Here is a 19,330-nt window from a genome sequence, read left to right on the forward strand (position 1 = left end):
AGAAACAGAAGAAAAGATCCACGTTACGGCAGCGTTATGTCTATGGCACAGTATGTCTACCTAACCTAAGTGGCCTCCAGACCTGCCCCCCTGCAGCGCCACCCTAGCATCCTGACACAGGGAGACGTCTTTAAATAACCCCGCACGGCAGTACAGAGGCTCTAAGAATCAAGCAGTGGATTATGGGAACGTTCAGAGCGGTAGACCTCTATTTATAACCACTAGGGCGTTCCGCTAATCTGTTTCACTACTTAGACTGTGGCACTGTACAAGACAATGGACCAGGTTATGGGACTATATTCCGCTTATACCCCGATGCTATGGATAGATGTTGATGAGAAGGTAATTTGTTCAAATAAGTAATTTCCTTTGGAATGCATAAGCTAGATCTACCAAACGAGGCGACATACCCCCCCACCCAGCCCTAGGGCTGCCGAGTGGCGCAGTGGACTAAGGCACTGCATCTCAGTGCTTGAGGCGTCACTACAGACACCCTGTCCAGGCTGTATCCAGGCTGTATCACAACTGGCCGTGATTGGAAATCCCATAGGGCGGCACACAATTGGCCCAGCGTCATCCGGGTTTGGCCAGTAGGCCGTCATTGTAAATAAGAATTTGTTCTCATTAACTGACTTGCCTAGTTAAACAAAAGGTTAAAAAAATAAATATTAAAAGATGCATCAAAAACAGTATTGTTACTTACGCAATCATGGTAGCTGGTGGTTAGTTGGACACGTATAATCTACCAGACGTATTGAAGGATGTCAGCTTGTAATACTACAGATGGCAGCCAGTTTTACTCAATGTGAGGAAGGTTAAACATTGACCCGTTACAAGGCAGTGTCTGCAGGTTCAGATCCCTGCAGACACTAGTAGCCTACAAAACTCACTAACTGCCTGGTACTCAGTACTCTATTGTCCCTCTAATCACTCTGACATCAATGCAGATGTAATCATGTAATCTGCCCATGAGCTCATGTTGCGGAACATTTCTATTGGCTATGCAATTGCGTGAGAAAACAGAGTGATGGCCTCTACTAAAAAGAGGAGGATCCCATCAGCTTTCTATATGCTAGGCCTACTATATTTATTTGTCAACTTTCCTAATATTAAGCACATTTCTTCTCTTTACAACAGGAGTATAAACTACCTGGCTGGCATGAAAAGGAACCACGGGAAAAGCGTCCTCCATTTGCTATTTTGATGACATGCATTTTTTTCCTCTGCCCCATTCCCGACAGGTTTCACACATATATTATTTAGTATATGTAAAGACAATATTAAATCAAGAACAGTCTGATGGGTGACAATATTAGCCTATCACTTGTGAATTATATATTATCACTTGTGAATGATGCCCAGTTTGCAGTAAGGCAAGAAACACATATTTTTTTTGCAACTTTTTCAAATCATTGTTGCACACCTCATGTAGCCTAGCCTATAGGCCTATATGTTTTGATTAGGTTTGTATCACAACTAAAGTAGCCAAATAACTTCTTAAAATTAACTACATTAAATCAGCTTTTACAATGGGTTTAGAGCCTAACTGGCATACATACACAGCACAGGTTTTTCAAGTTTGGGGAAGATAATTTTCACCATAAAAACGCACCTTTATAATAAAAGCATGCATAATCACATTTGCGGTCACTTTTGATAATGCTGTTTTCCCGCTAATGGAACATTCGCGCTTATAACCTACTGCCACGTGCGCATTGCTGCACTTATAATGTAAAGAAATAGCCTAATAGTTAATCAACATTTTAAGCTAAACGTTCTGATCTGTTATGTCAGAAAGTTTTTTTTATGCTAGTGGTTGTATTAATTTGCAATCTATCCCATCCCACAACTGTCCCAGACTATGTTTGGAATACTTCTTTCTCACACAGAATAGATCAACTTTTCTACTAGGGGGATAGTAGATTGACATAGGCCGGTGCTTTTGCTGTTCGTTTGGCCTACTCATCTTGTTGGCTGACGAATAGTACGTGGACAGTTCTTCCAATATCTTCAATATGCACCTCGGAATTGGATGAGGTTGCGTCCCCACAGGTGCGTCCCCAACTTCACCCTAAACTGCCCCCACGCCCCCAGCCCCCCTTCCCTCTCTACTGCTTCCTCCCTTTGGAGAGGATAAGAGGGGCCACCCAAGTCTGTCTGGGATCAGGACATACAAATACTCAACCACACTTGAGTAGGCATGCACACAATGAACATGTGTGTGCATATAAAACACACAGTTTGGACCAACTCATAGAGCTATCAGTTTGTGTGTGTACCAGACTACTCACTGATCTGATATTGGGCAAATTATTTTACAAGGTAAGTTGACTGAGAACACACTTTCATTTCCAGCAACGACCTGGGGAATAGTTACAGGGGAGAGGAGGGGGATGAATGAGCCAATTAGAAGCTGCGGATGATTAGGTAGCCGTGATGGTATGAGGGTCAGATTGGGAATTTAGCCAGGACACCGGGGTTAACACCCATATTCTTACGATAAGTGCCATAAGATATTTAGTGACCACAGAGAGTCAAGACTGTTTAACGTCCCCTGTGAAAGATGGCACCCTACACAGGGCAATGTCCCCAATCACTGCCCTGGGGCATTGGGATATGTATTTAGACCAAAGGAAAAAAGAGCCCTCTACTGGTCCTCTGGCCCACTTCCAGCAGCATCTGGTCTCCCATCCAGGGCCTGACCAGGCCCAACCCTGCTTAGTTTCAGAGGCAAGCCAGCAGTGGGATGCAGGGTGGTATAACATAGGGAACAGAAGGAATGTACTGCCAGCCAGCTGACACAGACAAACAGAGAGAGGGAGAGAGAGAGAAAGAAAGCGCAGGGGCTAGCATGCCCTAAATGCAGAGGGACTTGGTGTTCATTCTCAGCTCTCCACCATGGATGTCTGATAAGAGTGACAGCATGCCTGCTTAGAGGAAGAGATGGAGCATTACGGTGCTTTCACTGTCATTGAGGTATGAATGCCATATCAGTCTGAAATATCAAAATAATCAACCACTGAGAAGAAAAAGCAAAGGCAGGCCTGAACAGGTTAAGGTAGCAATTTCTGTATTACCTGAACAAAATATGATTCAGAAAATCCGGTTACAGACATGGAACGTGTAAGTTAGTGTAAAAAGACTCAAGTGTCATAACCTATAATCCTTACAAATACCCCCCAAAATACCTTATGACCCTCACCTCGACTTCCTAACACTGTATAGCACAAACATGGATTCTTCCACTACAGACTACTACCCTATGGTTTGCACAAAGCCGCACATAGGCCTCTAATTCTATCAGGGCTCTCTCTCTCTCTCCTTAGACTACACCAGGCATTCATCCGCCAGACTGCAGCACATCCCTTTCCCTGTTGTAAAGGTTATTATTATGAAAAGCTGGTGAATTATAGCAGGCCTCCATGACACCAGTCCCAGACCAAAGGCTGTATAATTCAATATAAATATACAATAACTAATATTAATTTATATATATTATTATACATTAAAATACAAAAACACAGTCACGGTAAGCATAAATAAAACATCACAAATCTCCCAGAAAAACAGTTACATCCTCAACCAACAAGTTCTCAATCAATACTTTAATACGCCCGAACGGCACCAGAACATCAAGATGAAATGTATTTTTTATGTCATCTATACTTCAACACCAAAGTTAGATAAGAAGGAAGTTGATGGATTAGGGCCTTGTAAACGAAAAGGGAGTAATGTACAGATTTACGGGTCTTCAGGGAAGTCCAGCCAACCTTTTGATATAGGATGCAGTGCTGAGTAGCAAAACTGTCACCTGTAACAAAATGAGGGGCATTATGGTAAATGGCATCCAAAGGTTTAAGAGTAGTAGCAGCTGAACATTGATAAATAATATCACCATAATCAAGAACAGATAAAAAGGTTGACTGAATAATCAGCCTCCTACAGTTGAGAAAGGCACAATCTGTTTCTGTAAAAAAAGACAACTTTAAGTCTTATCTTCTTAACCAGCTCATTTATATGTTAAAAAAAAAAATCAAATCCATATCAATCGAAATGCGGGAACACGTTCGATTGGAGAACCATCTAACGAGTGAACATGTAGTTAAACTCTCTTAAGAATGTTTCAGATTAAAAACAACATGTATTTAGTTTGCCCGTATTAAGTTTTAAAATCAGCAAGGGATTCCTGCATAGCTATAAAATCTGACTGTAGTTTTGAAAATGCCAGATCAACAGTCGAGTCAATAGCATAGATAATAGTATCATCCGCATATAGATTAAGTTAAAAAAAAATTACAGATTGACCAATGGTGTTTATATAAATAGTGAAGAGAACAGGTCCCAAAATCGACCCCTGTGGTACACCTTCACGTACTTCAAGAAATTCAGACTTAGTCCCATCAATCACAATAGCCTGAGTTCTGTCACTAAGATAATCATGAAACCATGAACAGGCGTCAGAGCTCAGGCCTATCGAGGACAACTTATTCAATAAAATAGCATGATCAACAGTATCAAAATCTTTGGGCAGGTCCACAAACAAAGCAGCACATTTCATTTTAGTGTCTAAAGCATTGAGAATATCATTAACAACTAATATGGTTGCTGTAACAGTGCTCTGCCCAGGTCCAAACCCTGACTGGTTTACATTCGTAAATACATTTCTCAGATACAAAAAAGAGCAAAGTTGTACATTTACCAAGGATTCAAGAATCTTAGCTAGACAATGAAGCCTTGAAATGGGGCAATAATGATTAAGATCACTACTATCCCCGTCCTTATGGAGTGGAAGCACAAGAGCTGATTTCCATACTTTTGGAATATTTCCTGACAATAAAAAAAATAAAAAAGTGGGTTTGAGCCAACAATGATGGGCGCTGCACACTTTAGTAGACCGGGATCCAATTGGTCGACCCCTGTGGATTTTTGGTTGTCTATTGCTAGCAAAGCATCCGGGACTTTTTCCCCCTGTAAATAGCCTAAAAGAAAAGCTTTGACTATCATTTCTCTGATCATTCAGCAAGTTTCCCCAATCAGCATCCCGCCCAATATCATTGTGAATAGGCTTACAAGAAGTTATTTCAAAGAGATACCCGCTGAAATCAAATGGTGATTAAATGCATCAACGATGGCATTTTTTCCCATAATGAGGCCCAATGTCGGAATTTAATTTGTTATAGTGCAATACTTTTGACCAGGTCACTGCACTATCTAGGGAATATGGTGCAATTTGGGATGCAGACCTCCTGTGACCCAGAAACTCTGGAGCTGACTGAGAGGAGAATGGACCTGCCTGTTCTGTCCTTATCTATGCAAAGAGGACAACACGGGCGATACACCAAGTCATCACCATGGATTGCTGAACGCCTAACTGAAATTCATTCTCTTCACGGAGTGCCCTCACCTTGGCTAAGAGAAGGAGTCAGTCAGTCACCCATGGTATGGGAATATGCGTAAGTATCAGGCACCACTGCAGACAAAACAAGACACTCATATACAGCACAGTTTATCAACAATGGAAGCTGACCGCAGCTTGAACTCCCAGGTGCAGTAAATGTGTCATGGTTAAGCCACACCCTTGGTTGAGTTAAAGCCATAACAGGGTCGATAGGTCAGAAAGGTCAAATAAGATGCCGAACTGTCGTCATCTGTTCTTACACAGGTCAGATCAATTCAGTGTAATATTCAAAAGTGCAACAGCAATGGCTATGCAGAGCTAGGAGGTCTAGTAGATTTAACAGAATCAAACCTTCCACTCTACACTATGAGGGACTAGCCTATATGATAGCGCTCTATCCTCCGCCACTGAGGAATAAAGGGATATTGCTTGCTGTGACAGCAAAGTCATGGCATGCCACTACACGTGTCACAAGTGGCTGTGCTTAAGGGTGGCCTACTGCGAATCAGTCAATCCTTTACTAGGATTACAAGGCTATGCAGCAAATCTATTGTGCCCTATCACATGAAATCTCAGACACTCACTGACTGAGAAGAGGTGAAGATATATTTTAAAGGCAAAAATTGCTACTGAAAATCCCTCTCACATAACATATAGGTACAGTGATACGGTGGCTGCCCGGTTGGTTAGCATGCTGTGCATGGTGGGAAGATGAAATCCACACTACCTGCTGGTGGCATTTAATGGCAAGTCACCAAGGGACAGGAGAGAAAGGCCATTGGCATATTCATCTGACATTTCATAATGACAATATGCAGTAGCCTAGAGCTAATATCTACCTACCTACATAATTTCAAATTTTATGTAAACAATGTAGTTGTGGTTCAGACTGAAGCCCATGAGAACACCTGGCCGGAAATTACATATCATTGGAGCAGCAGTCAGCATTAGGAATTTAAAAATCTGTTTTCTACGTGTAACAGTTTAACTTTAGACCGTCCCCTCACCCCGACACGGGCGCAAACCAGGGACCCTCTGCACACATCAACAACAGTTACCCACGAAGCGTCGTTACCCATCGCTCCACAAAGGCCGCGGCCCTTGCAGAGCAAGGGGAACCACTAATTCAAGGCCGCAAAGCAAGTGACGTAACCGATTGATACGCTATTAGCGCGCACCACTGCTAACTAGCTAGCCATTTCACATCCGTTACATACGCCCGGCTTTTTTGAGATATCTGTATGTTATATCAAGGTCTTAGAGGAATTAAGCTATGGAACGATGAACCCGTCTAGTGTCAAGGCAGGAGGAACAAGTCTATCCTGCTGTCAGGACTACAGGGTAGGCCCTCAGTGTCAAGCAAATGAATGAATGCTGACCAAGCCAAAAAGAGATTTCACAAGTTGTCAGTCACTTAGTCATACATAGAGCAGCTCACACAGTAGTGCTGAATGTGTTCTGCAGTATTTCTTATTTAACCTTTATTTAACTAGGCAAGTCAGTTTAAGAACAAATTCATATTTACAATGATGACCTAGGAACAGTGGGTTAACTGCCTTGTTCAGGGGGGGAACAACAGATTTTGACCTTGTCAACTCAGGGATTCGATCTAGCAACCTTTCGGTTACTGGCCCAACACTCTAACCACTAGGCTACCTGCTGACAACGCTGTTCTGGATACTGCTGCTGTGTTCAAACAGCTAGACCAATAAGTGGGACTGATATCCGGAAGTCAAAATCCAAACCACAACATCTAGCTATTAGCTTCTATCTCTGATGCACTCCGTAGAAGTGTTGGGAAGTATCCAGATTTTCATACCGTTTCTGTACCATACCGGGGTATACGGTTATACCGGCAGTGATCACAAGACAGTGCACACATCTTTCCAGATGTAAAAAAAGTACTGTCTCGAAAGAAAATGTTAACAAATGCTAACAAACCTGGCAAATTCACATAGCGGATGCTAGCTAAATGCTAGCAAGCGCAAGAGAACGTTAAACTAATTGCAAGGAGAAAGACACCCCAGCTCACGAAGTTGTACAACTATCTCAAAATGTTTAATGCAAGCACAAAATAAATAATAGACAGCAGGGATCTTGATCCAGGAAGGGATTGATTGTCTCTGCTGTAACCAAGAAGCTTGATCTTGCAAGCTAGCTACTTATCCAGAAAGTTAACAAACCAAATGCATAGCTGGAGCCCTGAGCTGGAGAGAATGTATTTGGCACATCTTAGATAGTTAAACTTATAGTTAAGATATTTACCTGGTAAACATTAGTAGAGAATTTCAAGTGTAACTTGATCACCTCTATTGCACCTCTCTTAAATAATTAATTACATAGTTAACCAAATAGCTACCCGGACTGACTGCATTAACGCTTTTTGCACAAACTTTTTTGACTCATCACATACACTGCTGCTACTGTTTACCATCTGTCACTTTATTCATAGTTATATGTACATATCTACCTCAATTACCTCGTACCCCTGCACACCGACTAGGTACTGCTACCCCTTGTACATTTGAAGTCAGAAGCTTACATGTTCCTGAGAGGTCTCATCGGAGGAAGAACATGCAGGATGACTTGTTTTTGTGACCGGAAAATACATTTGTCCTCCTTAAATCCTAAATACATTTGTCCTCGAGAACTACTTCCGGGTTGGAGCGAGTGGTCGCATTTTCGCTTCGCTTCACAGGTAGTATTATATTTAATTTCATTTCATTACAGTACAACGGTTTGATTTGTTTGATCTTAGCACTTCTTTTCTTAGCTAGCTACATAGCCGTCTTTGTATCAAAGATAATTGTGTAGTTCAGATTATTATCGAATTATCGAATCTTCTAACGTTGTCAACACTGCTAGCTAGCCAGCTAGCCAACTTCTACCGAATCATTACAACGGAACGATTTGATTAGTGTAGTGTTAGCTAGCTACATAGTTGTCTTTGCATCTAAGATAATTGTGTAGTTTAGAGTAATCATCTAGCCAGTTATCGAGGTTACCTAGCCAGTTCCACTTTTTAACAAAGTCAGCTAGCCAGCTATTTTCGCCGTCAACACTGCTAGCTAGCCAGTGCTACACTGCTAGCTAGCCAGCTAGCCAACTTCTACCGAAACAGTACAACGGAACGATTTGATTAGTGTAGTGTTAGCTAGCTACATAGTTGTCTTCGCTGTCTTTGTATCTAAGATAATTGTGTAGTTTAGAGTATTTATCTAGCCAGTTATCGAGGTTACCTAGCCAGCTCCACTTTTAAACAAAGTCAGCTAGCCAGCTATTTTCGCCGTCCTAACGTTGTCAACACTGCTAGCTAGCCAGCCAGCCAACTTCAACCGAAACAGTACAACGAAACGATTTGATTAGTGTAGTGTTAGCTAGCTACATAGTTGTCTTTGCTGTCCTTGTATCTAAGATAATTGTGTAGTTTAGAGTAATTATCTAGCCAGTTATCGAGGTTACCTAGCCAGTTATCGAGGCTACCTAGCCAGCAACACTTTCAAACATAGTCAACAACGCAGCCACTGCTAGCTAGCCTACTTCACCAGTCAGCAGTACTGCATCATTTTAATCATTTTAGTCAATAAGATTTTTGCTACGTAAGCTTAACTTTCTGAACATTCGAGACGTGTAGTCCACTTGTCATTCCAATCTCCTTTGCATTAGCGTAGCCTCTTCTGTAGCCTGTCAACTATGTGTCTGTCTATCCCTGTTCTCTCCTCTCTGCACAGACCATACAAACGCTTCACACCGCGTGGCCGCTGCCACCCTAACCTGGTGGTCCCAGCGCGCACGACCCACGTGGAGTTCCAGGTCTCCGGCAGCCTCTGGAACTGCCGATCTGCGGCCAACAAGGCAGAGTTCATCTCAGCCTATGCTTCCCTCCAGTCCCTCGACTTCTTGGCACTGACGGAAACATGGATTACCACAGATAACACTGCTACTCCTACTGCTCTCTCCTCGTCTGCCCACGTGTTCTCGCACACCCCGAGACCTTCTGGTCAGCGGGGTGGTGGCACTGGGATCCTCATCTCTCCCAAGTGGACATTCTCTCTTTCTCCCCTGACCCATCTGTCTATCGCCTCCTTTGAATTCCATGCTGTCACAGTTACCAGCCCTTTCAAGCTTAACATCCTTATCATTTATCGCCCTCCAGGTTCCCTTGGAGAGTTCATCAATGAGCTTGACGCCTTGATAAGTTCCTTCCCTGAGGATGGCTCACCTCTCACAGTTCTGGGTGACTTTAACCTCCCCACGTCTACCTTTGACTCATTCCTCTCTGCCTCCCTCTTTCCACTCCTCTCCTCTTTTGACCTCACCCTCTCACCTTCCCCCCCTACTCACAAGGCAGGCAATACGCTTGACCTCATCTTTACTAGATGCTGTTCTTCCACTAATCTCATTGCAACTCCCCTCCAAGTCTCCGACCACTACCTTGTATCCTTTTCCCTCTCGCTCTCATCCAACACTTCCCACTCTGCCCCTACTCGGATGGTATCGCGCCGTCCAAACCTTCGCTCTCTCTCCCCCGCTTCTCTCTCCTCTTCCATCCTATCATCTCTTCCCTCTGCTCAAACCTTCTCCAACCTATCTCCTGATTCTGCCTCCTCAACCCTCCTCTCCTCCCTTTCTGCATCCTTTGACTCTCTATGTCCCCTATCCTCCAGGCCGGCTCGGTCCTCCCCTCCTGCCCCGTGGCTCGACGACTCATTGCGAGCTCACAGAACAGGGCTCCGGGCAGCCGAGCGGAAATGGAGGAGAACTCGCCTCCCTGCGGACCTGGCATCCTTTCACTCCCTCCTCTCTACATTTTCCTCTTCTGTCTCTGCTGCTAAAGCCACTTTCTACCACTCTAAATTCCAAGCATCTGCCTCTAACCCTAGGAAGCTCTTTGCCACCTTCTCCTCCCTCCTGAATCCTCCTCCCCCTCCGTCCTCCCTCTCTGCGGATGACTTCGTCAACCATTTTGAAAAGAAGGTTGACGACATCCGATCCTCGTTTGCTAAGTCAAACGACACCGCTGGTTCTGCTCACACTGCCCTACCCTGTGCTTTGACCTCTTTCTCCCCTCTCTCCCCAGATGAAATCTCGCGTCTTGTGACGGCCGGCCGCCCAACAACCTGCCCGCTTGACCCTATCCCCTCCTCTCTTCTCCAGACCATTTCCGGAGACCTTCTCCCTTACCTCACCTCGCTCATCAACTCATCCCTGACCACTGGCTACGTCCCTTCCGTCTTCAAGAGAGCGAGAGTTGCACCCCTTCTGAAAAAACCTACACTCGATCCCTCCGATGTCAACAACTACAGACCAGTATCCCTTCTTTCTTTTCTCTCCAAAACTCTTGAACGTGCCGTCCTTGGCCAGCTCTCCTGCTATCTCTCTCAGAATGACCTTCTTGATCCAAATCAGTCAGGTTTCAAGACTAGTCATTCAACTGAGACTGCTCTTCTCTGTGTCACGGAGGCGCTCCGCACTGCTAAAGCTAACTCTCTCTCCTCTGCTCTCATCCTTCTAGACCTATCGGCTGCCTTTGATACTGTGAACCATCAGATCCTCCTCTCCACCCTCTCCGAGTTGGGCATCTCCGGCGCGGCCCACGCTTGGATTGCGTCCTACCTGACAGGTCGCTCCTACCAGGTGGCGTGGCGAGAATCTGTCTCCTCACCACGTGCTCTCACCACTGGTGTCCCCCAGGGCTCTGTTCTAGGCCCTCTCCTATTCTCGCTATACACCAAGTCACTTGGCTCTGTCATAACCTCACATGGTCTCTCCTATCATTGCTATGCAGACGACACACAATTAATCTTCTCCTTTCCCCCTTCTGATAACCAGGTGGCGAATCGCATCTCTGCATGTCTGGCAGACATATCAGTGTGGATGACGGATCACCACCTCAAGCTGAACCTCGGCAAGACGGAGCTGCTCTTCCTCCCGGGGAAGGACTGCCCGTTCCATGATCTCGCCATCACGGTTGACAACTCCATTGTGTCCTCCTCCCAGAGCGCTAAGAACCTTGGCGTGATCCTGGACAACACCCTGTCGTTCTCAACCAACATCAAGGCGGTGACCCGTTCCTGTAGGTTCATGCTCTACAACATTCGCAGAGTACGACCCTGCCTCACACAGGAAGCGGCGCAGGTCCTAATCCAGGCACTTGTCATCTCCCGTCTGGATTACTGCAACTCGCTGTTGGCTGGGCTCCCTGCCTGTGCCATTAAACCCCTACAACTCATCCAGAACGCCGCAGCCCGTCTGGTGTTCAACCTTCCCAAGTTCTCTCACGTCACCCCGCTCCTCCGCTCTCTCCACTGGCTTCCAGTTGAAGCTCGCATCCGCTACGAGACCATGGTGCTTGCTTACGGAGCTGTGAGGGGAACGGCACCTCCGTACCTTCAGGCTCTGATCAGGCCCTACACCCAAACAAGGGCACTGCGTTCATCCACCTCTGGCCTGCTCGCCTCCCTAACTCTGAGGAAGTACAGTTCCCGCTCAGCCCAGTCAAAACTGTTCGCTGCTCTGGCACCCCAATGGTGGAAAAAACTCCCTCACGACGCCAGGACAGCGGAGTCAATCACCACCTTCCGGAGACACCTGAAACCCCACCTCTTTAAGGAATACCTAGGATAGGATAAAGTAATCCTTCTAACCCCCCCCCCCCCCCCCCTTAAAAGATTTAGATGCACTATTGTAAAGTGGCTGTTCCACTGGATATCATAAGGTGAATGCACCAATTTGTAAGTCGCTCTGGATAAGAGCGTCTGCTAAATGACTTAAATGTAAATGTAAATGTACATACACTTAGGTTGGAGTCATTAAAACTCATTTTTCAACCACTTTTCAACCACACAAATTTCTTGTTAACAAACTATAGTTTTGGCCAGTCGGTTAGGACATCTACTTTGTGCATGACACAAGTCATTTTTCAAACAATTGTTTACAGACAGATTATTTCACTTAATCACAATTCCACTGGGTCAGAAGTTTACATACATTAAGTTGACTGTGCCTTTAAACAGCTTAGAAAATTCCAGAAAATTATGTCATGGCTTTAGAAGCTTCTGATAGGCTAATTGACATAATTTGAGTCAATTGGAGGTGTACCTGTGGATGTATTTCAAGGCCTACCTTCAAACTCAGTGCCTCTATGCTTGACATCATGGGAAAAATCAAAAGAAATCAGCCAAGACCTCATCGTTGGGAGCAATTTCCAAAACACCTGAAGGTACCACATTCATCTGTACAAACAATAGTACGCAAGTATAAACACCATGGGACCACACAGCCGTTATACCGCTCAGGAAGGAGACGCGTTCTGTCTCCTAGAGATGAATGTACTTTGGTGCAAAAAGTGCAAATCAATCCCAGAACAGCAGCAAAGGACCTTGTGATGATGCTGGAGGAAACAGGTACAAAAGTATCTATATCCACAGTAAAATGAGTCCTATATCGACATAACCTGAAAGGCCGCTCAGCAAGGAAGAAGCCACTGCTCCAAAACCGCCATAAAAAAGCCAGACTACGGTTTGCAACTACACATGGGGACAAAGATTGTACTTTTTGGAGAAATGTCATCTGGTCTGATGAAACAAAAATAGCACTGTTTGGCCATAATGACCATCGTTATGTTTGGAGGGAAAAAAGGGAGGCTTGCAAGCCAAAGAACACCATCCCAACTATGAAGCACGGGGGTGGCAGCATCATGTTGTGAGGGTGCTTTGCTGCAGGAGGGACTTGTGCACTTCACAAAATAGATGGCGTCATGAGGAAGTAAAATTATGTGGATATATTGAAGCAACATCTCAAGACATCAGTCAGAAAGTTAAAGCTTGGTTGCAAATGGGTCTTCCAAATGGACAATGACCCTAAGCATACTTCCAAAGTTGTGGCAAAATTGCTTAAGGACAACAAAGTCAAGGTATTGGAGTGGCCATCACAAAGCCCTGACCTCAAACCTATGGAAAATTTGTGGGCAGAACTGAAAAAGCATGTGCGAGCAAGTAGGCCTACAAACCTGACTCAGTTACACCAGCTCGGTCAGGAGGAATGGGCCAAAATTCACCCAACTTATTGTGGGAAGGTAGTGGAAGGCTACTCAAAACATTTGACCCAAGTTAAACCATTTAAAGGCAATGCTACCAAATACTAATTGAATGTATGTAAACTTCTGACCCACTGGCAATGTGATGAAAGAAATAAAAGCTGAAATAAATCACTCTAGTATTATTCTGACATTTCACATTCTTAAAATAAAGTGGTGATCCTAACTGACCTAAGACAAGGGATTTTTACGAGGATTAAATGTCAGAAATTGTGAAAAACTGAGTTTAAATGTATTTGGTTAAGGTGTATGCAAACTTCCGACTTCAACTGTATATAGCCAAGTTATTGTTGCTCATTGTGTATCTATTATTACATGTTTTACTTTATTATTTCTCTATTTTCTTTCTCTGCATTGTTGGAAAGGGCCCCTAACACGGAACCCAAACAGGCTGCGCGCGTGCGCCATCGTGCATAAATGTATTTTGTCCCCCCACACCAAACGCGATCACGACACGCAGGTTAAAATATCAAAACAAATGCTGAACCAATTATACTAATTTGGGGACAGGTCGAAAAGCATTAAACATTTATGGCAATTTAGCTAGCTAGCTTGCACTTGCTAGCTAATTTGTCCTATTTAGCTAGCTTGCTGTTGCTAGCTAACTTTTTCTTCTCTTGACTTTATATTGCGATTGGCAACTTTCATAAATTAGGTGCATTACCGCCACCGACCTCATTCGTATTTCAGTCACCCACGTGGATATAACCAATGAGGAGATGGCACGTGGGTATCTGCTTCTATAAACCAATGAGGAAATGGGAGAGGCAGGACTTGCACCGCGATCTGCGTCACAAATAGAACTGACTTCTACTTTAACAGTTGGAAACGCAGACGCTCGTTATTTTACGACACAGGCTGACTACACTGCTCGCAAGTAAGCATTTCACTGTTAGTACACACCTGTTTACGAAGCATGTGACTAATAACATTTGATTTGAAGGTGGAAGGAAGCATGCGGATGCTGATCTTTGCACAGGCTTTCACAAGTTGTTTTCACCAATACAGGAAATGCTAAGTCATTCAAATGTGTCAGTGTAGAGATGTAGGCCACTGTAACCTGTGGGGGTAAATGTGGCAGTGTCAACCAACCATTATTATGGCTTCTACACAAATTAAATCAGAGAGCTTAGTCCTCTGAATACTACTGTAAAACAAATAATAAAACTACTCAAGTACTATGCCTACAGGTAGAAATAATGGTCTACCACTACAGACATCTTCTGATCTTCACTTCAGACCAGTATTGATGTCTCTTCCCTTATCATCTCTTGATAAACTGTTACTCATTTCTGCCCACCTGAACCAGAGACTCACCTTTATTGGTCCAGTGCTAAAGCAGATCTTCCTGTTCTCCGGCGGTGCTTCCTCCTCGGCAGGCAGTCCCGGGACCTCAGAGCAGCTTGACTCTGGCTCGTAAGGCTCATCTTCCTCCTCCTCATCCTCATCCAGCTGGCTGCCGCCGGAGTCCTCTCCGATGCCGCTGTACGCGCTGATGTCCACCAGGTCTCCCTCCGAGTAATCATCCTTACGAGACTCCTCCTCCAGGCCATCCTCTTCATGTCCCTCACACTGGGGCCCCTCCCCAGGCTCCTCCCTGTGGCCCCTCTCTCCCTCCTGCCGCCCTGCCAGGTCGCTGGGGCCCCCAGGGGCCTCTCCATTTTCCAGTGAGGCATGGACCTCGGCCTGCACCAGCCGGCTTCCTGCCTCGGGTGCAGAGGAGTCCTCCTGGTCCCCGGGTATGGGTTCTCTGCTAGGCTCGCCTCCGGTACTTGAGCCCCTGGCTTCCTTCCCTCTCTCCCTCTCAGACTTGGCTTCGGTAGAAGCAGAAGAGGTCCTATCCCCTGTTCGTGTACTTCCTGAGGAGCCGTCATCATTTTGGGGAGCTGCTCTGTTCCTGGGGCTTCTGGGGGAAGCCTCCTGGTCCAAGTGTTGGCTGGTCCCATCCTCCTGACTGCCTGGAGGCAAGACTTGCACCTTCCTGGCGATGATTTCAGAGTTGAGGCATTCTGCTGTTTTTACCGGAGTGGGGCTTTCTTCTCGGGAGGGCAACGGGGACGTGGAGGAGGGCCGTTGCAGGTTGTTCCTCAGGTCCCCCTTCTCGAAGACAGCGCTAAGCTGGCTTACGGTGGGCGACACCGCCTCACCGGCTCCCCCCACCGTATCCAGGCAGTCCAGAGACTCAGTGCTTCCGTTGAAGCGCACTACCACGTCCAGCCGGCTGTCCTGGACAGCGGACGAAACTGGACGCTCCTTCTTGAGCAGGATGCGGTTGGTGGCCGACTGCTTCTCCTGCAGCTGGCGCTGCTCGAAGATCTTCCTCGTCTCTTGCAACTTGGAGTACCCTGCTGATGCCCCTCGGGACCCGCCAACTTCGCCGCCCTTGGGGTCAAAGCGGTTGACACGCTCGGAGACCGTGGCACCCAGCTTGAGCAGGGCGCTGTGGTTCACATCTTCGTTGAGGCTGCTGGCCCTGGGCAGGGACAGCCGCACCGCCTGGTCATTGGCCTTGGACGGGTCGTCCTCGTCGCCAGGTGACTGCATTTGCATGAACATGTTCTTGATGCGGTGGACATTAGAGCCATACTGGCGGCGGCCCCTGCCGGTAGGCCGGGGCGGCTTGCCATCCTTGACAGCGTCGTCCCCATTGGCGGCATTGTTCAGGGCGTCGTGGGCCTGCTTCAGAGCCTGGATGCCCGCCTCGTAGGCGTTCCTGTGGGGGGACGGGCTCCGGAGGGTGGAGCTGGCACTGCCCGCCGATGGGGGTTCAGTCTTCATCATGGTTAATCAAACTGAGCCACTGAGACTTGGAAGTAACAGCATAGCTCCTCTGTCTGTCTTCCTCCCCCTGGATGAGAAAAACAAACAAAACCACTCAATTACAACTGAGGGAGTCTGCCTGCACATGGGGTAGACAGACATAAATGCAAGAACCACATTTAGCGATAGTGGGGAAGAGAGAGCGGGTTAGTGAAAAAATATAAAGCTACACACGTGGGTGTGAGGGAGGTTTACTCTGACGTAAATAGGGAACAGCCTGGGGCGCAGAAAATCCCCTATCTATTCACCTACACTTAAGAAGGAGAATTGCAGTGAAGGATATGAAATATATATTATATGACTAGTCTCGGGTTTACAACAATAACACCAGATTGCAAATTGGAGTAGGCCCGGCAGAAATCCAACTTATGCTGTATCCCTTAGTCATTATATAATTTTGATTGCTAGGATTTTTCTCAGCTGCCTTAAGATTTCAGGTCTCCCCACCGACAGCAAAAGCTGCTGCAAAGTAGAAAGACACCACTTTAAAGTTAACTGTATTACAATAATTCTCATTCATGCAATCAGAGCCACGAGTCTGGGTGAGAGAGGAATACAAATCCAATGTCCTTAAGCTCACTCAAATACACTATTTAACCAACAGTATATAGACACCTGCTCGTCAAACATCTCATTCCAAAATCATGGGCATTAATATGGAGTTGGTTTCCTCTTTGCTGCTACAACAGCCTCCACTCTTCTGGGAAGGCTTTCCATTAGATGTTAGAACATTGCTGCGGGCACTTGCTTCCATTCAGCCACAACAGCATTAGTGAGGTTGTGCACTAATGTTGGGCGATTAGGCTTGCCTCGCAGTCGGCGTTCCAATTCATACCAAAGGTGTTAGATGGGATTGAGGTCAGGGCTCTGTGCAGGCCAGTCAAGTTCTTCCACAGCGATCTCGACAAACCATTTTGTATGGACCTCTCTTTGTGCATGGGGGGCAAGTGTCATGCTGAAACTGGAGAGGGCCTTCCCCAAACTGTTGCCATAAAGTTGGAAGCACATAATCGTTTAGAATGTAATTGTATGTTGTAATCTTAACGCTACCTTTCCTTGGAACTAAGCCCGAACCATGAAAAACAGCCCCAGACCATCATTCCTCCTCCACCAAACTTTTCAGTTGGCACTATGCATTGGGGCAGGTAGTGTTCTCCTGGCATCCGCCAAACCCAGATTCATTCCTCGGACTACCAGATGGTGAAGCGTGATTCATCACTCCAGAGAACGCGTTTCCACTGCTCCAGAGTCCAATGGCGGCGAGCTTTACACCACTCCAGCCGACACTTGGAGTTGCACATGGTGATCTGACGCTTGTGTGTGGCTGCTCGACCATGGAAACCCATTTCATGAAGCTCCTGACAAACAGTTATTGTGCTGACGTTGCTTCCAGTGGCAGTTCGGAACTCGGTAATGAGTGTTGCAACCAAGGACAGACGATTTTTACGCGCTTTAGATCTGTGAGCTTTTGTGGCCTACCACTTCACGGCTGAGCCGTTGTTGCTCCTAGACATTTCCACTTCACAATAACAGCACCTACAGTTGACCGGGGCAGCTCTAGCAGGGCAGAAATTTGTTGTAAAGGTGGCATCCTATGACGGTGCCAAGTTGAAAGTCACTGAGCTCTTCAGTAAGGCCATTTTACTGCCAATGTTTGTCTATGGAGATGACATGGTTGTGTGCTCGGTTGTATACACCTGTCAGCAACGGGTGTGGCTGAAATAGCCAAATCCAATCATTTGAAAGGTTTCCACATACTTTTGTATATATAGTGTAAGTCAGACCATGTAATAGACTAAATATGCCTAATTGTTGTTGCAAATCATGTAAAAAATATCAAGCTGGACCATGCCTATGCAAATAACAGCCACAATGCCTGTATTCTTCAATCAGCAGCGCTGCATTGATCCAGTTACCTGTTATTGTATATTACCAGAGTGACACCTTATCCCATACATTTTCAAATTTTATTGACAAAGAGAGCACAGTATCCTGCTACCACTACACATGGTAGCAGGATACTATGTTATGCAGACTGCTGTAGCCTACATGTCATGTATGATGTCAGTTGGATTTAAATATGCCTATGATGAGAATCTATTCAACATTAGGCCTAATTGAAATCGGACGGAAAATCGGACGGAGAATCCGGATATCCGCATTTGATCATTGCTATTTCCATGAATGGCATAACCTATTGCAACAGCCTATATGGATTGATGGCACAAAGGTCATCCTATACAAAACACTAACAAAATCTACCCGTAGTTCTTTAGGCATAGAGTATGCTATTTTGTCAGTGACTCATCTTCTCGGCGTATAGACCATTCCGTCATATTGACACAAAATAGCCATTTTCTCAGCTACAGTCCAACAACGGTACGATACATTGTATCAAGAAACGACAAGTTCCAAATAGGTACTCTGTCAAATGTAGCAAAGTTTGTCTGATGTGCAACGGAGCATCTAAAATAAACACATCATGGACTGTCATGTTATGATAGGTTTTTGTTGTGACGAATAGCCTACCAGGGAGACAGACAGTTAGGATTGCGGAGCGCTTTAGTTTAGTCTGTTCGCTATAAACGCTGGCACTGCTCAACAAACTATGTCTATACAGGACATTTATTGTGGAATACACTTTCATTAAACATCCCCGACAATAGCATATGAGCTTCCGTCAAAACTCCGTGTTGTCAAAAACATTAGGACCCTGCGGAAATTAGGGGCCTCGAACACCTCGCTTGCATGATGGCTGTATGTCGCTTCCTGCATCTTCTGCAGTCGGAATAACAGTTCTCTTTCTCTACAAAATGAGCAAGATAAAAGCAAAAAAGGAAATGGCGTTAAGTCTTTACTAGGTTTGGTTACCGTACCTTGCTCGCCGTGTTTCACAGAGGTTGGTTCAAGTTACGATCGGTCTATTAGAGAATCCATTGTGTCCACGTTCTGTTTTCGCTTCTCATTCCCTTGCGAGCGTAGCGAACTGATGCCTTCTCTCTCTCCCCCCTCCT

General features: G+C 45.5%; 1 protein-coding gene across 1 annotated transcript in view; it reads right to left on the reverse strand.

Annotated features, from left to right (window-relative positions):
* LOC120034101 (neurabin-2-like) overlaps positions 1 to 19,330 on the reverse strand; it is a 63,286-nt gene extending 43,956 nt beyond the window's left edge. The window contains exons 1-2 of the mRNA XM_038980536.1: positions 19,193 to 19,330; positions 14,814 to 16,344 (exon numbers count right to left, since the gene is read on the reverse strand). Coding sequence (XP_038836464.1) covers positions 14,814 to 16,277 — 1,464 coding nt within the window. The 5' untranslated portion in view covers positions 16,278 to 16,344; positions 19,193 to 19,330. The remainder of the gene's footprint in view (positions 1 to 14,813; positions 16,345 to 19,192) is intronic.

The sequence above is a fragment of the Salvelinus namaycush genome, chromosome 41 (assembly GCF_016432855.1).
Source record: "Salvelinus namaycush isolate Seneca chromosome 41, SaNama_1.0, whole genome shotgun sequence".
In the NCBI taxonomy this organism is placed as follows: Eukaryota; Metazoa; Chordata; class Actinopteri; order Salmoniformes; family Salmonidae; genus Salvelinus; species Salvelinus namaycush.